The sequence below is a fragment of the Dromiciops gliroides genome, chromosome 2 (assembly GCF_019393635.1).
Source record: "Dromiciops gliroides isolate mDroGli1 chromosome 2, mDroGli1.pri, whole genome shotgun sequence".
NCBI classification, from domain to species: domain Eukaryota; kingdom Metazoa; phylum Chordata; class Mammalia; order Microbiotheria; family Microbiotheriidae; genus Dromiciops; species Dromiciops gliroides.
Window position 1 is genome coordinate 268549314 of NC_057862.1, and position 12332 is coordinate 268561645.

General features: G+C 38.9%; 1 protein-coding gene across 4 annotated transcripts in view; it reads left to right on the forward strand.

Annotated features, from left to right (window-relative positions):
- LOC122743651 (protein only RNase P catalytic subunit) overlaps positions 1-7518 on the forward strand; it is a 55826-nt gene extending 48308 nt beyond the window's left edge. For all 4 annotated transcript variants that reach the window (XM_043988754.1, XM_043988753.1, XM_043988751.1 and 1 more), the window contains one exon: positions 6964-7518. In XM_043988754.1, coding sequence (XP_043844689.1) covers positions 6964-7095 — 132 coding nt within the window. In that variant the 3' untranslated portion in view covers positions 7096-7518. The remainder of the gene's footprint in view (positions 1-6963) is intronic.
- Positions 7519-12332: the final 4814 nt, after the last annotated feature.

A 12332-nucleotide genomic window follows, 5' to 3' on the forward strand; every position in this document is an offset into this window, starting at 1 on the left:
CAAAAGCAGCGTTATTTCAAAAAGGCCAAACACAGCTATTAATTGTTGAAAAGGATTCTTCTTCCCCCCTTTTCTTCCAAAATGGAGCTTAAATTGCTTCATTTTTTTCCTCTATTTTTCTGAAATGTTCTGGTTATAAAAACAAAAAGTTTCTTATACACTAAAAGTTTTCAGTATTCATTGCTATCACTGAAAGAACCTATGACTTCATGAAGCATACCTTTGTAGACAGGTTTTGTTTTTTGGGGGTTTTAAAAACTTTTATTTATTATGAACCATAGAATCAAATTATTAATTATTCACTATAGAATCAAAATTCCTTTAACATTCTTCATACTTCTTTTCCTTGCTCAGTCCATATATGCCTATTAATTCTGGTGAGTTCTCCTTTTGTTATGGGATTAGCAAATTTTAAAAACTAGTGTAATCTTGGGCTGCATTAAAGAGCTACTCTGGGGGCAGCTAGGTGGTGCAGTGGATAGAGCACCAGCCCTGGAGTCAGGAGTACCTGAGTTCAAATCCGGCCTCAGACACTTAACACTTACTAGCTGTGTGACCCTGGGCAAGTCACTTAACCACAGTTGCCTCACTAAAAAAAAAAATAAAATAAAAAATAAAAGAGCTACTCTGTTTTGGTCTAGAAAGATAATCGTACCATTGCAAGAAAATCGTCATACCATTGCACTTGACCATGATATGACTACATTTGGAATATCTCATTCAGTTTTTAGTTCCATGTTTTAGGAGTACATTGATAAGCTAGAGAACATCCAGGAGAAGGCAACAAAGATCTGGGAATCATCAGCATAGATGGCAATTTGAAAACACAGCAACTGATAAAATAACATAGAGGGAGAAGAGAAGAGGGCCCAGGACAGAGCTTGGGAGACTCCCATGGTTAACTATCATGATCTTGGGAAAGCTGGGATGCTAATCCACTGTTTTGTTTTTTTTCAAAAGTGATTGATTTATTGCTCCTAAAAATCACAGAACTAGGCAGCAGCTTGTGCACATGTCCCTTGTGATCCTTTGGAATGTATGACTCAACATTCATTTGTCCAAACCTGAATTTGCAGGGACTTTGTATGGTATCCTCTCCAGCTCAGGCCCCAGGCTAGAGTTGGGTGTGGGTGAAGATAGCATCTCACTGTACTCGTTGTGGTTGGCTTGAAAGCAGTCAGCCTCATAAACGCCCCAGCCTGCCCATCCCCAAAGTGACTGCAGTTTCATTCCCTGCCCCTCCTTCCCTTGCTGGCTGAGGCGCTATGACATTAGTAGTTCTGTGAGGCTTGGTGGGACAGAAGCCTGGCTTCCTCTGGTCTACCCTGCAGTCAGTACACTTTCTACAGTTGGGCCAAGGTGTAGGGAAAACTAGAATTATATCTTAGAGAGTCCCTGAGGCAGAATCGGCCTCCCCGGGGAAGGGGCACTGGAGAAGAGGGAAAGACAAGGCCAAGATTCCTAGGGCTACCTGGTGGGGGAAATGGAGTGTGTGAGGGGCCAAGTGGTTTGATTTCTGGGTCAGCAGGGGGTGGCTAGGCATTTACCCACTTTGTAGAAATGAATTTTGACAGAATTAGCAGCACAACCTTGTGGAGGGCTAGCTGAGTCCTTGGAAACAAGGTGGCTCATTCTTACCCAGAGAGGGGCCTCCCCTGAGTTCCACATTAGCTCCCCTTCCTCATAGTGTTCCATCTGGAAGTAGCATTTAGTCAGATCGATAGCATGGTGGGATCAGAGATTGGCTCACATTGGCCAGCTAGGTGGGCCCTGAGCCTCTGAGCCTTCAGGCCGTGGTGAAGGAAGGATGAAGTGAGGCCCTTCAGTCTCAGTATGGCCAAGAGCGAGGCTGTGCTGATGCCTGCTTCCCAGCCCTAGCTCCAGGAGGCCCTTCCTCAAAGAGGGGCCTTTCTTGTCATCTCAAGTCCCCAGAGAGAAACAAGAGAATCTTCCTCCTCTATGAAGAAAGCAACAAAGCCAGGGTTCACGGGGCACAAAGTGCAGGCTCTTCCCTTCCTGGCATTACAACCAAGTCTGGCTGGAGCAGGGCTTGGAAGTCCAGAATCCGTCAGGCGAAAGGGTCACCGTCCAGCAACTGCAGGCTGAAGCCCTGGGTGTCCACCTCCACCAAGCGGATGCTGCAGTTCTCCAAGGCCTTGGCAGAAGGCCTGAGCAAATTCCTCCGCATTTTCTATCAGAGCCTGGTGTAATGATTGGAATGACGCCACCTACTCGAGACCCGCTGTGGGAAAGCTCCGCCATGAGGAAAATGCCTCAGAGGCATTGTGGCTTTTCCTTGGCATCAGGAAATGACATTTACCCATGGGTGCTGTCTATCAAGGCTACCAGCCAATCAACTTGAGAAGCCTCCTATTTTCTGGGAGGAGACAGGAAGGAGGAGAGGGAGCCTGCCGGGAGAGCTCTTGTGCTTTTGGGTTCCTGACTTGATGGTGATGGTGGCGGCGGAGGACTTCGCAGGAGGTTGGGGGGGGGGGGGTGCCAGGCTGTTGGAGTTCTGTTCTCGGTCTTTTTCTTTCTGTTTTCCGGTGGACCCTTGGAGGCCTGGACTCATTTTGTCGGTGATTTTGGTCGGTTTCCCCCAGAACTGGGGGAACAGATGGATTCTAGTCTGTTCCCCCAGTTTTGGGGGGGGGGCTGGCTGGAATCGCTGGTGAAGCGAGTTGGGTTTTTGAGGGTTTGTTGGAAGGTGGAGGGAGGGGGATTGAGAGCAGAGTTCCGACGGCCTGGCGTTCCTGTCTTTCCTTGGGTTTCCTGTGGAGTCCTCTGCTAATCCAATGTTAGTGGAGTTGTGAAAAGATCCAACCATTCTGATGAGCAATTTGAAACTATGCCCAAAGTACTATAAAACTGTGCATACCCTTTGATCTAGCAATACTACTTCCAGATTTACATCCCAAAGATATCCCCCCCCCCCAAAGAGAAAAAGACCTAATTGTACAAAAATATTTATAGCAGCTTTTTGTGGTAGCTAAGAATTGGAAATCAAAGGAATACCCATCAATTGGGGAATGGCTAAACAAGATGTGGTATATGATGGTAATGGAATATTATTGTGCTATAAGAAATGACAAGCAGAGGGGCAGTTAGGTGGCACAGTGGATAAAGCACTGGCCCTGGATTCAGGAGGACCTGAGTTCAAGTCCAGCCTCAGACACTTGACACTTACTAGCTGTGTGACCCTGGGCAAATCACTTAACCTTTATTGCCTTGGAAAAAAAAAAAAAAAGAGAAGACAAGCAGAATGATTTCAGAAAGGCCTGGAAAGACTTGTATGAACTGATGTATAGTGAAGTGAGCAGAACCAAAATAACATTGTACAGAGACAGAAATATTTATGATGAAGAACTGTGAATGACTTAACTGTTCTCAACAATACAGTGATCCAAGACAATCCCAAAGGACTATTGATGAAACATACTATCCACCTCCAAAGAAAGAATTGATGATGATGGAACAGACTGAAGCATACTATTTTTCACTTTCTTTCATTTTTTTTCTTCAAGTTTTCTCGTACAAAATGACTAATATGGTAATGTTTTGCATACTTGTACATGGATAAAACACATCTGATTGCTTGCCAACTCAGGCATGTAAGGAGGGATAAAATTTGGAACTCAAAACTATAAATAAAAATGTTTTGGGGGCAGCTAGGTGGTACAGTGGATAAAACACTGGCCCTGGATTCAGGAGGACCTGAGTTCAAATCCACCTTTAGACACTTGACACTTACTATTGTAAAGAATTAATTGTCATTTAGAAGCTCCGCTTCCCCCCCAGGCACAATGCTCCACCCACCTCAAACTGAGGCCTACCTGGCCAAATTATAATGATGGGAAGCCCACGTGAGGGTAGTCAGGTGACCTTTTGCATGGGGAAGCTGGGAGGCTGATCTGTTAATTCTGTTGATCAGGGCTGCCAGCCAATTACCTTCAGACTGTGTGTGTGGCCACCCTGTTTCCTGTGAGAGAGGGTGTTGCTGGTAAGGAGAAGGGAGGAGATTTGCCGTTCTGGCATGTGAGTTGGAGAGAGACAGGACGCAGCTGTTTTGCTCTTTGGGAACAGCTGAGTCTGGTTGGTGGGTTTTTTCAGGTCATATTATTTTCCTTCCCCTTTTCCCTTTTCCCCTTATCCCTAGTTGTCCTAATCTTACTTGTGTTTTAAATTTGTTCTTGTTAATAAACCCTGTTTCGTTTTTGAAAGAGCCTGTTAATCTCCTTCCTTACCCCAATATTACGTCGAGCCGCCTAGCTAACACTCCCCAATTAAAATTTGGCCCTTACACTCTGTGTGTGACCCTGGGCAAGTTACTTAACCCTCGTTGCCTCGCCCACCCCCCCCAAAAAATGTTTATTTTTTAAAAAACACATTTACACAACTCAAGAATAAAGTAAAAAAGTTAACATTTTACTTCATCAAACAAAATAATTGGCACTTAGTCTTTGGAGCCTGGCCTCAGACAATTCATTTCCTAAAATTACTCAATCTCTTTATGGTTGTTCTCAAGGGCTCTCCCTCCCACCTAGTCGCAGGTGACTTGAAGTAATCAAATAGAGCTCCTTCCTGAGAGAGAGAGAGACAGACAGAGATACACACTATGTAGAGACAGGATAATACATGGAAGATAATAGTCACAAGTAAAATAAATTGATTCCAAAGGTAAGATGAAAAGAAAGGGAAAAAGATTTTAAAAACTGAAAACTAAGCAGATGTCCCTAAATTGGGGGATGGCTGAATAAATGATGGTAAGGGAATATAAAAGAAAAGATAAATTTCTAGGAATCCTTGGAGGCAGGACCTGACTTAGAGGGAATTGAACAAAACTAGGAGAACATTTTATACAATGACAAGTTCTATAAAGAAGCAACTTTGAAAGACTTAAGAACTTTTCTCACAGCAATGCCCTACCATGTTTTCAGTGCAGGTATAATGCTTCATGTTCCCCACCCCTTGACAGAGAGGTAACAAGTTCAGGATACATAAAGGCAACTTTGTGGATTTGTTTTGTCTGACTTTATTTGTTACAAGAGGTTTTTTTTTTCCCCCCTCTTTTACTTGGAGGGGGTTGGAAGGGATGAGAGAAGTAAAGTTGACAAGAAAAGAAAATAAGAACTATTAACAGTACAGAAGGTAGATGAGAAGGAAACAGACAAGCAAGACAGTTTTGAAAGTAGTGGTTGGATTTATTGTATACTTTGTTTAAAAAGTAAATGGTATGCAATAGAGATTCATGGCTTCATATACAATTCTCCTTTGTGTTCAACTTTATATATGAAAATGTTCATGAGTTCAGTTTATTTTTTGGTATTAACTTTAAAACTTTTAAAAAATATATTTTCTCCCACTTATATGTAAAGACAATTTTTAGCATTCATTAAAAAATTTTTTTGAGTTCCAAATTTTCTTTTTTCCTCCCTCCCTTACCCTCCCTCTGAGAAAGTAAGCGATTTTATATAGGTTATACATGTTCAGTCATACAAAACATATTACCATATTAGTCATGGTGTGAAAGAAGACAGACCCAAAGGAAAGAAAACGTGATAAAATACAGAAAGTGAAAAAATTGTATGTTTTGATCTGTGTTCAGACTCCATCAGTTCTTTCTCAGGAGGTGGATAGCATTTTTCATCATAAGTCCTTTGGAATTGTCTTGAATCATTGTATTGCTGAGAATAGCTAAGCCATTAAACCTTAAAACTTTTTTAAAACTAATTTTTTTTTAATAGAGCTATCCAAAAGTAGAATATGCTGCCTTGAGGAGTTCGTCAGTTGTACCACACTTTAGCTCTTCAGGCATAAGCTAGATGATCACTTGTTAGATATGTTGTAGAGGGTATTCCTCTACAGGTCTAGTTTGAACTAAAAGGCCTCTAAGGTATCTTCTATCTCAGTCAGCAGGTATTTACTAAATGCTATCTGTTGGGCAATGTGATGTGCCTGGGGTATACAAAGAAAGGTGAAAACAGTCCCTACCCTCCAGGAGCTCACATTATAATGTGAGACAATATGCAAATAACTATATACATATAAGATTAATATAGAGTAGAAAGAAGGCATTAAAAGTGGGGCAAAAAGCAGGAAAAAGGCCTCTTGCAGAAGGTGATATTTGAGCTGAGACTTGCAGGAAGCCAGGAGATAGAGATGAAAAGGGAGAGTGTTCCACAAATGGGGGACAATCTATGAAATGGCACAAAGTTAGGAGATGAGTATTACATGTGAGCAACATCAAGTAAGCCAATACAGTTGTATCACAAAGTACCGGAAAATGAATAAGGTATTAGAAAATTGGAAAGGTAGGAAGGGATCAGGTTGTGAAAGACTTTAAATGCCAGAGAAGATTTACTAGAGTCTATAAACAATAAGAAACCACTAAAGTATAATTGTTTGGGGGACGTGGAGAGCAGGGAATGACCAATCTGACCTGTGCTTTAGGAAAATCAGTTTGACAGCTGAGTAGAAGATGGATTGGAATAGGGAGAGACTTCAGGGAGGGAGACCAATCACAAGAATATTTCAGTAGTCTAGGTGTGAGGCAATGAAGACTTGTTCCACAGTAGTGGGTGTGTGAGTGGATAAAAAGGAATTTTTGGAGATCATACATGTAGAATTTCGGTACGTTGAGGGTGTTGTGAGATGTGGAGATCAGTGATATGACCATCTCTTTCTGTAGCTGAGGAAAAATTAAAGAGTAGACATGAGAATTGAGTAGAATGGAACTGGATGTTACGGTATTTGAAAGATCATCAATATTTATGTCGAAGTACCTGCTATGAGAGCAAAAGTTGTAATGATGAGAAAACTTGGGCTAGGCACTGAACTCATGGAGAAATAAAGAATGTCCTGGGGGTTCAATAGATAATTCTGTCATTCTTTCGGGTCAATGTTACTATCAATATATTTTGTTAATATTAACATAAATTTTATGTCCTGTTTCTGATTCAACAGTCTGTTCTCACCTATGATACAGTGGTACAAACAACAGGAGACTCATGGCATATACCATATGATGAAAAGATGGTGGAAAGATATTCCTATGAAGTACCAACTAAATGGCTTTGCCTTCAGCAACAAAACTGAGGCTTCTGGCCTGGACTAGGTGGCCTCTAAGTGCCCTTCCTAGTCTAGATTTGTGATATTCACTAAATGTCTGTGTATCATTTTGGCCACTGCAGAACAAAGTGGTTCTCATACAGGAGGACAGATAATTCAAGACTGGAGCTCTGCATATACTCTGGAAAAGAAGAAAATGTATTACTGCTACTAATTCAAACAAATCTTTGATTTTAATAAGCGTTTTTTAAATTATATGAGACATTTCATCTTTTCACTGCAGATTACATTTTCCCCCATGACTTTGCTTCTGCTGTACAATATTATTTGTGAAAGCCTGTCTCCTTTATATATTTTTATCAAGGATGCCCCTAATGTATTCATCTATTATTGTCTTTAAGATTTTATAGATTTAATGATTATAGATGTTTGGTGCTGCCCAACAATAAACTGAATATTTCTATATTTATTTGTTTTCCTTTATTAAATGTTGATTTCTATGGATTAATTTTTGTGTACTGCTATTTTACTAAAGCTATAATTATTTTGATTACTATATTATTTGCCAAAATTTTCTTGTAAACCATTATATCATCTACAAATAGCGATAATTGTCCCTCCTCTTTGCTTAATTTAATTTCTTCCTTTTCTCTTGTAGCTAGAATTTCTTGTACTTTGTCATAGTGGAGAAAGGAGGCTTGACTTTTTGGGAAAGCTTTCAGTAATTCTCCATCATAAATCATGCTAGCTTATGGATTTAAGTAAATACTGTTAATTATGTTGAAAGAAGACCATACTAGGGAGGAACTTTTTCTTTGACAGGAATTTCTGGGGAAACTAAAAAGCAATTTGGCAGAGCCTAGCTTTAAATGAACATCTTAAAATATACTCCAATAAGTACCAAGTGGATAAATGATCCAAAGATAAAATATCATATCAATCAGATAAGGACTAGAGGGGATTATCAAAGAAAATTTTGATTTTATAAAATTTTGAAAGCTTGCACAAACTAAAGCATTTCAGCTAGAATAAGAAATGGATTGGGGGAAAAACCTTTGTATTGAACATCTCTGATAAAAGTCCTATAAATATATGCACTGGCCCTGGATTCAAGAGGACCTGAGTTCAAATCCAACTTCGGACACTTGACACTTACTAGCTGTGTGACCCTGGGCAAGTTACTTAACCCTCATTGCCCTGCCCACCTATTTACACAACTCGAGTAAAGTAAAAAAGTTAACATTTTACTTCATCAAACAAAATAATTGGCACTTAGTCTTTGGAGCCTGGCCTTAGACAATTAATTTCCTAAAATTAATCTCTTTATGGTTGTTCTTCTCAAGGGCAATACAAATAAATATATACAAATATATGTGTGTATGTGTACATACACATATATGTATACACACACAACTAAGAATCAGTCCTATGTTTATTTTTATTAAAGACTTTCAAAACAAAAATGTAAACTACCAAAAACCATATGGGAAAAAATGTTCCAGATCATCAATAAAAAGAAAAATTTTAAATAGGATATCACCTCATATTTATTAACTTGCCAAATAAGGTAAAAGATGAAAATATTCAGTGTTATTGTAGATGTGGGAAAACAAGCATAATGTTGATATACTTCTGAATTGGTTCAAATGTTCTTGGAAATGAATTTGGAATTATGTGTGACAAGTGAAATCCTCAGGTGCTGTGCTCAGACTAAGATAGCCCAAGCCCACTGTCTCCAAGGTCCCTAACATTGTTCTGAAACACCAGAGAGGGTCCTCAAGATCCAGAACTTGGATTATCAAAGACCTGGTTGGGGGGGGTAGGAATTCTGGGGCTGCCGACCCTGATAGGCACAGGTCAGTGCAAGAACCCACAATTTGAAACCAAGCTGGGCCAACTACCCCACCCAAAAGTACAGCAGGGAGCTAAGTCCAATTCAGAAACTAAAGCTGGAGAAATAAAAAAAGTAAACACGGACCAGCATAAAAAATTATTGCAAATCTTAAAATCACCAAAAGAAGGAGAGAGTAATTAATTCCATGACAACTTCAAGCAGACTCAAAGAAAAAAAATGGGTTTTCCATAAGAATTATATGAAATTGAAATCAATGAAGCAAGACATTAAAATGAAATAAAAGCACTAGAGAAAAGAACCAGAAGGAGGAATAAAAAGTTTAGAAGAGAAAGTGGTAAACCATACCTAAGAAATGAACTCTTTGAAAACAAATGGAGGAGACAGAAATCAATGACTAGGAGACAGCAAGAAATAGAACAATCAAAAGACTGAAAAATAGAATAAATAAAACATAAGACCTAAGAAAATATCAAGGAGAGATCATTTAAGAACATTTAGAACATTAAGAACAACTAGATTCCCTGGAAACCATGATTATTTTTTAAGAGCCAAAACACTGTTTCAAGAAATCATAAATTAAAGCTGCCAGGTCTATTAGAACCAAAGGGCAAAATAGAAAGATAGAAATAAGACAGGTAGATAGAATGAAATGTCCCAGAAATGTCATAGTCAAAATCCAGAACTTCACATCAAAGAAAAAATATTATAAGCATTCAGAGAGAAGCAGTTCAAGTACCAGGGTGCTACAGTCAGTATTACACAAAACCTTCTGGCAGCTTGGCAGCTTCTCCTATAAACAAGAGGATATCCTGGAATACAACATTCCAAAAAGCAAAAAAAAAAAAAAAAAAAAAAAAGATGCTTACCACCAGAATAACTTAATTTCTTACCCTGAACCCATAAATATGATCCTACAAGACCGGAGATGGGTGGGAGTGAACCTTTAATGGAATATAATACTTCCAGGCATTTGTGAAAGAACTAGAGCTGAGTCCAGATAAACCTAAAAAAGGTAAATTTGAGCAATTGGAAGGAGTTAGATGATGATGGAGTGCTATCATTCTAAGAAATGAATGTTCCTTCAGAACCTTAATATCTTCAAAGGATATTAAGGGAGTTAAATCACAAGTCCTGGGGGTAGATTAGTTCTGTTCTTAGGGTTTGAAGAAGAGAAAGAGAAAGGAAGGTAAAAGGAAGAATTTTGTAATATAAAAAAGAAAGAAAGGGTTGGAACTTGCTGTTTCCCATAATTGGAGTGGGGGGGGGGAATGGGCATCAGATAAACCTCACTCTTATGAAATAAAGGAGATTTGAACTCAAGCAGTATGGTTTAGAAATACACTACTCTTGGCAGCAACATAGATGGGGTGGGAATTAAGAGACAGGATAATGATGGAAAGGGAATATAACAGAATTTCTTGATCCTGAAATTGAAACTGAAAACGTGGGGGGGGGGTCTGTGTTAAGAAAAGCAAAGAAGTAGAATCCAAGGGGATCCAAGCCCACAATAATCCCAAGTTCTGCAAAGCGATTAAAATGTAACTGAGAAATATTTAACAAAATAATACAATAAAACAGATAAAACATGTAGTTTTCTAAGTCAGTATGCAGTCCACAGAGATCCTTACTTACTGTTTAGTGGTCCTTGTTTCTATTTTAGTTTTGATTTTTTGATACCACTACTGTAGAGGACCAGTGTTAAATCATGCTACCCATTTCCTAACAGAGAGGTGATGGACACAAAGTGCAGAATGGAGCATATATTTTTGGGCATAGCCACTCTATGGATTTGTTTTCCTTGACTAGGCTTATTTGTTACAGGAATATTTTTTCCTCTTAGAATTTTTAATGCAACAAGGGAGGGGTGTCAGGGAGTTAGCAATAATGATGAAAAAAAAAGAAAAACATGACTTTTAAATAAATGCTCAGATCATAGCATAAGGAAGTTCAAAAGGAAACAAACAGGATAATTTCGAATTTATACTTGACAGTTCTGCAAGTTGAAGATACAAATTTTTTTTTGGTAAGTGTTTACATTTTATTACAAAAACAAGAATGAATTATTGTCTACCAAGGCCTACTCCCTCTGGGCTCTGCTATGGCTGCTTATTCTGGGGGGATCAGAGATGAAGATTCAAAGTTTCATATCGAATCCTCAATTATTTTTTCTTCTGTGTGTATAGAAATGCTGTATGTGTTTAAATTCAAAATTTTTAAAAAGAAAATTTGAGAAAAAGAAAAGTAATTGAATGGGGGGGGCAGGTGGCAGCAAAGTGGTATTATTTAAGAATCATCAGGGCAGCTAGGTGATGCAGTGGATAGAGAGAGCACCAGCCCTGGAATCAGGAGTACCTGAGTTCAAATCCGGCCTCAGATGCTTAACACTTACTAGCTGTGTGGCAAGTCACTTAACCCCAATTGCCTCAATAAAAAAAAAAAAAATCATCAGACTCCCTGAAAACTATGACCCCCCCTCCCCAAAATGACTGGTACTCCTATGGTATGTATGGTATATATTTCAGGAAGCATAAATGAAAACTGTTCAGATCTGTTACAACCAGAAGATAGAGAAAAATACAAAGAATTCACCTGTCACCTCCTGTATGAAACCTCAAAATGAACATTTCCAGGAATGTCATAGCCCAAAACCAGAACTGCAGTAGCTGGAGATGGGGGTGGGAGGGTGGTGAGGGGTAAGTTTCAAGGAAACAGCCAGGATCACCCAAGAACTGGTAGCAGTTACTGTAATGGACAGAAATCTTTGGAATACCAAATTCCAAAAGACAAAAGATCTTTATCTTTTACAATCAAGAATTAACTGCCTCAAAGACATAATATAATCCTACAGGGGAGAAATAGATCTTTAATGGAATAGAGCACTTTCAACATTCCTGATAAAAGTGCCAGAGTTAAATAGGAAGTTGGAAATAGCGCAGGAATCAAGAAAAACCTAGAAAGGTGACCAAATGAAAGAGATAAAATGCTTACATTCTAAGAGGGGAAGGAGAAATATGTATCCCTTCAGAACTTTAATGATGTCAAGACTCATTTAATAAAGCAAATAAGTGCCTGGGGGTAGATCTGTTCCGTTTTGATAAAGTAGGATTTCTTAACTACCCTTTGACAATCTGGTGTAGCCTCTGGACCCTTTCCAAGAATAGTATTTTTAAATGAATAGCATAAAATACATAGGACTATAAAGGAAACCAATGATATTGAAATAAACCTATCAAAATTTTTTTAAGTTCATGGGCCCTCTGAAATTTACCCGTAGACCCCAGTTTAAGAGCCCCTCTTTTTTATTGTTTTTTTTTTGGGTTGTTTGGTTTTTTGCTACATAGCTAATTTGGAAATGTTTTGCATTACTTCAACAGTATAATTGATATCATATTGCTTGCCTTCTCGATGG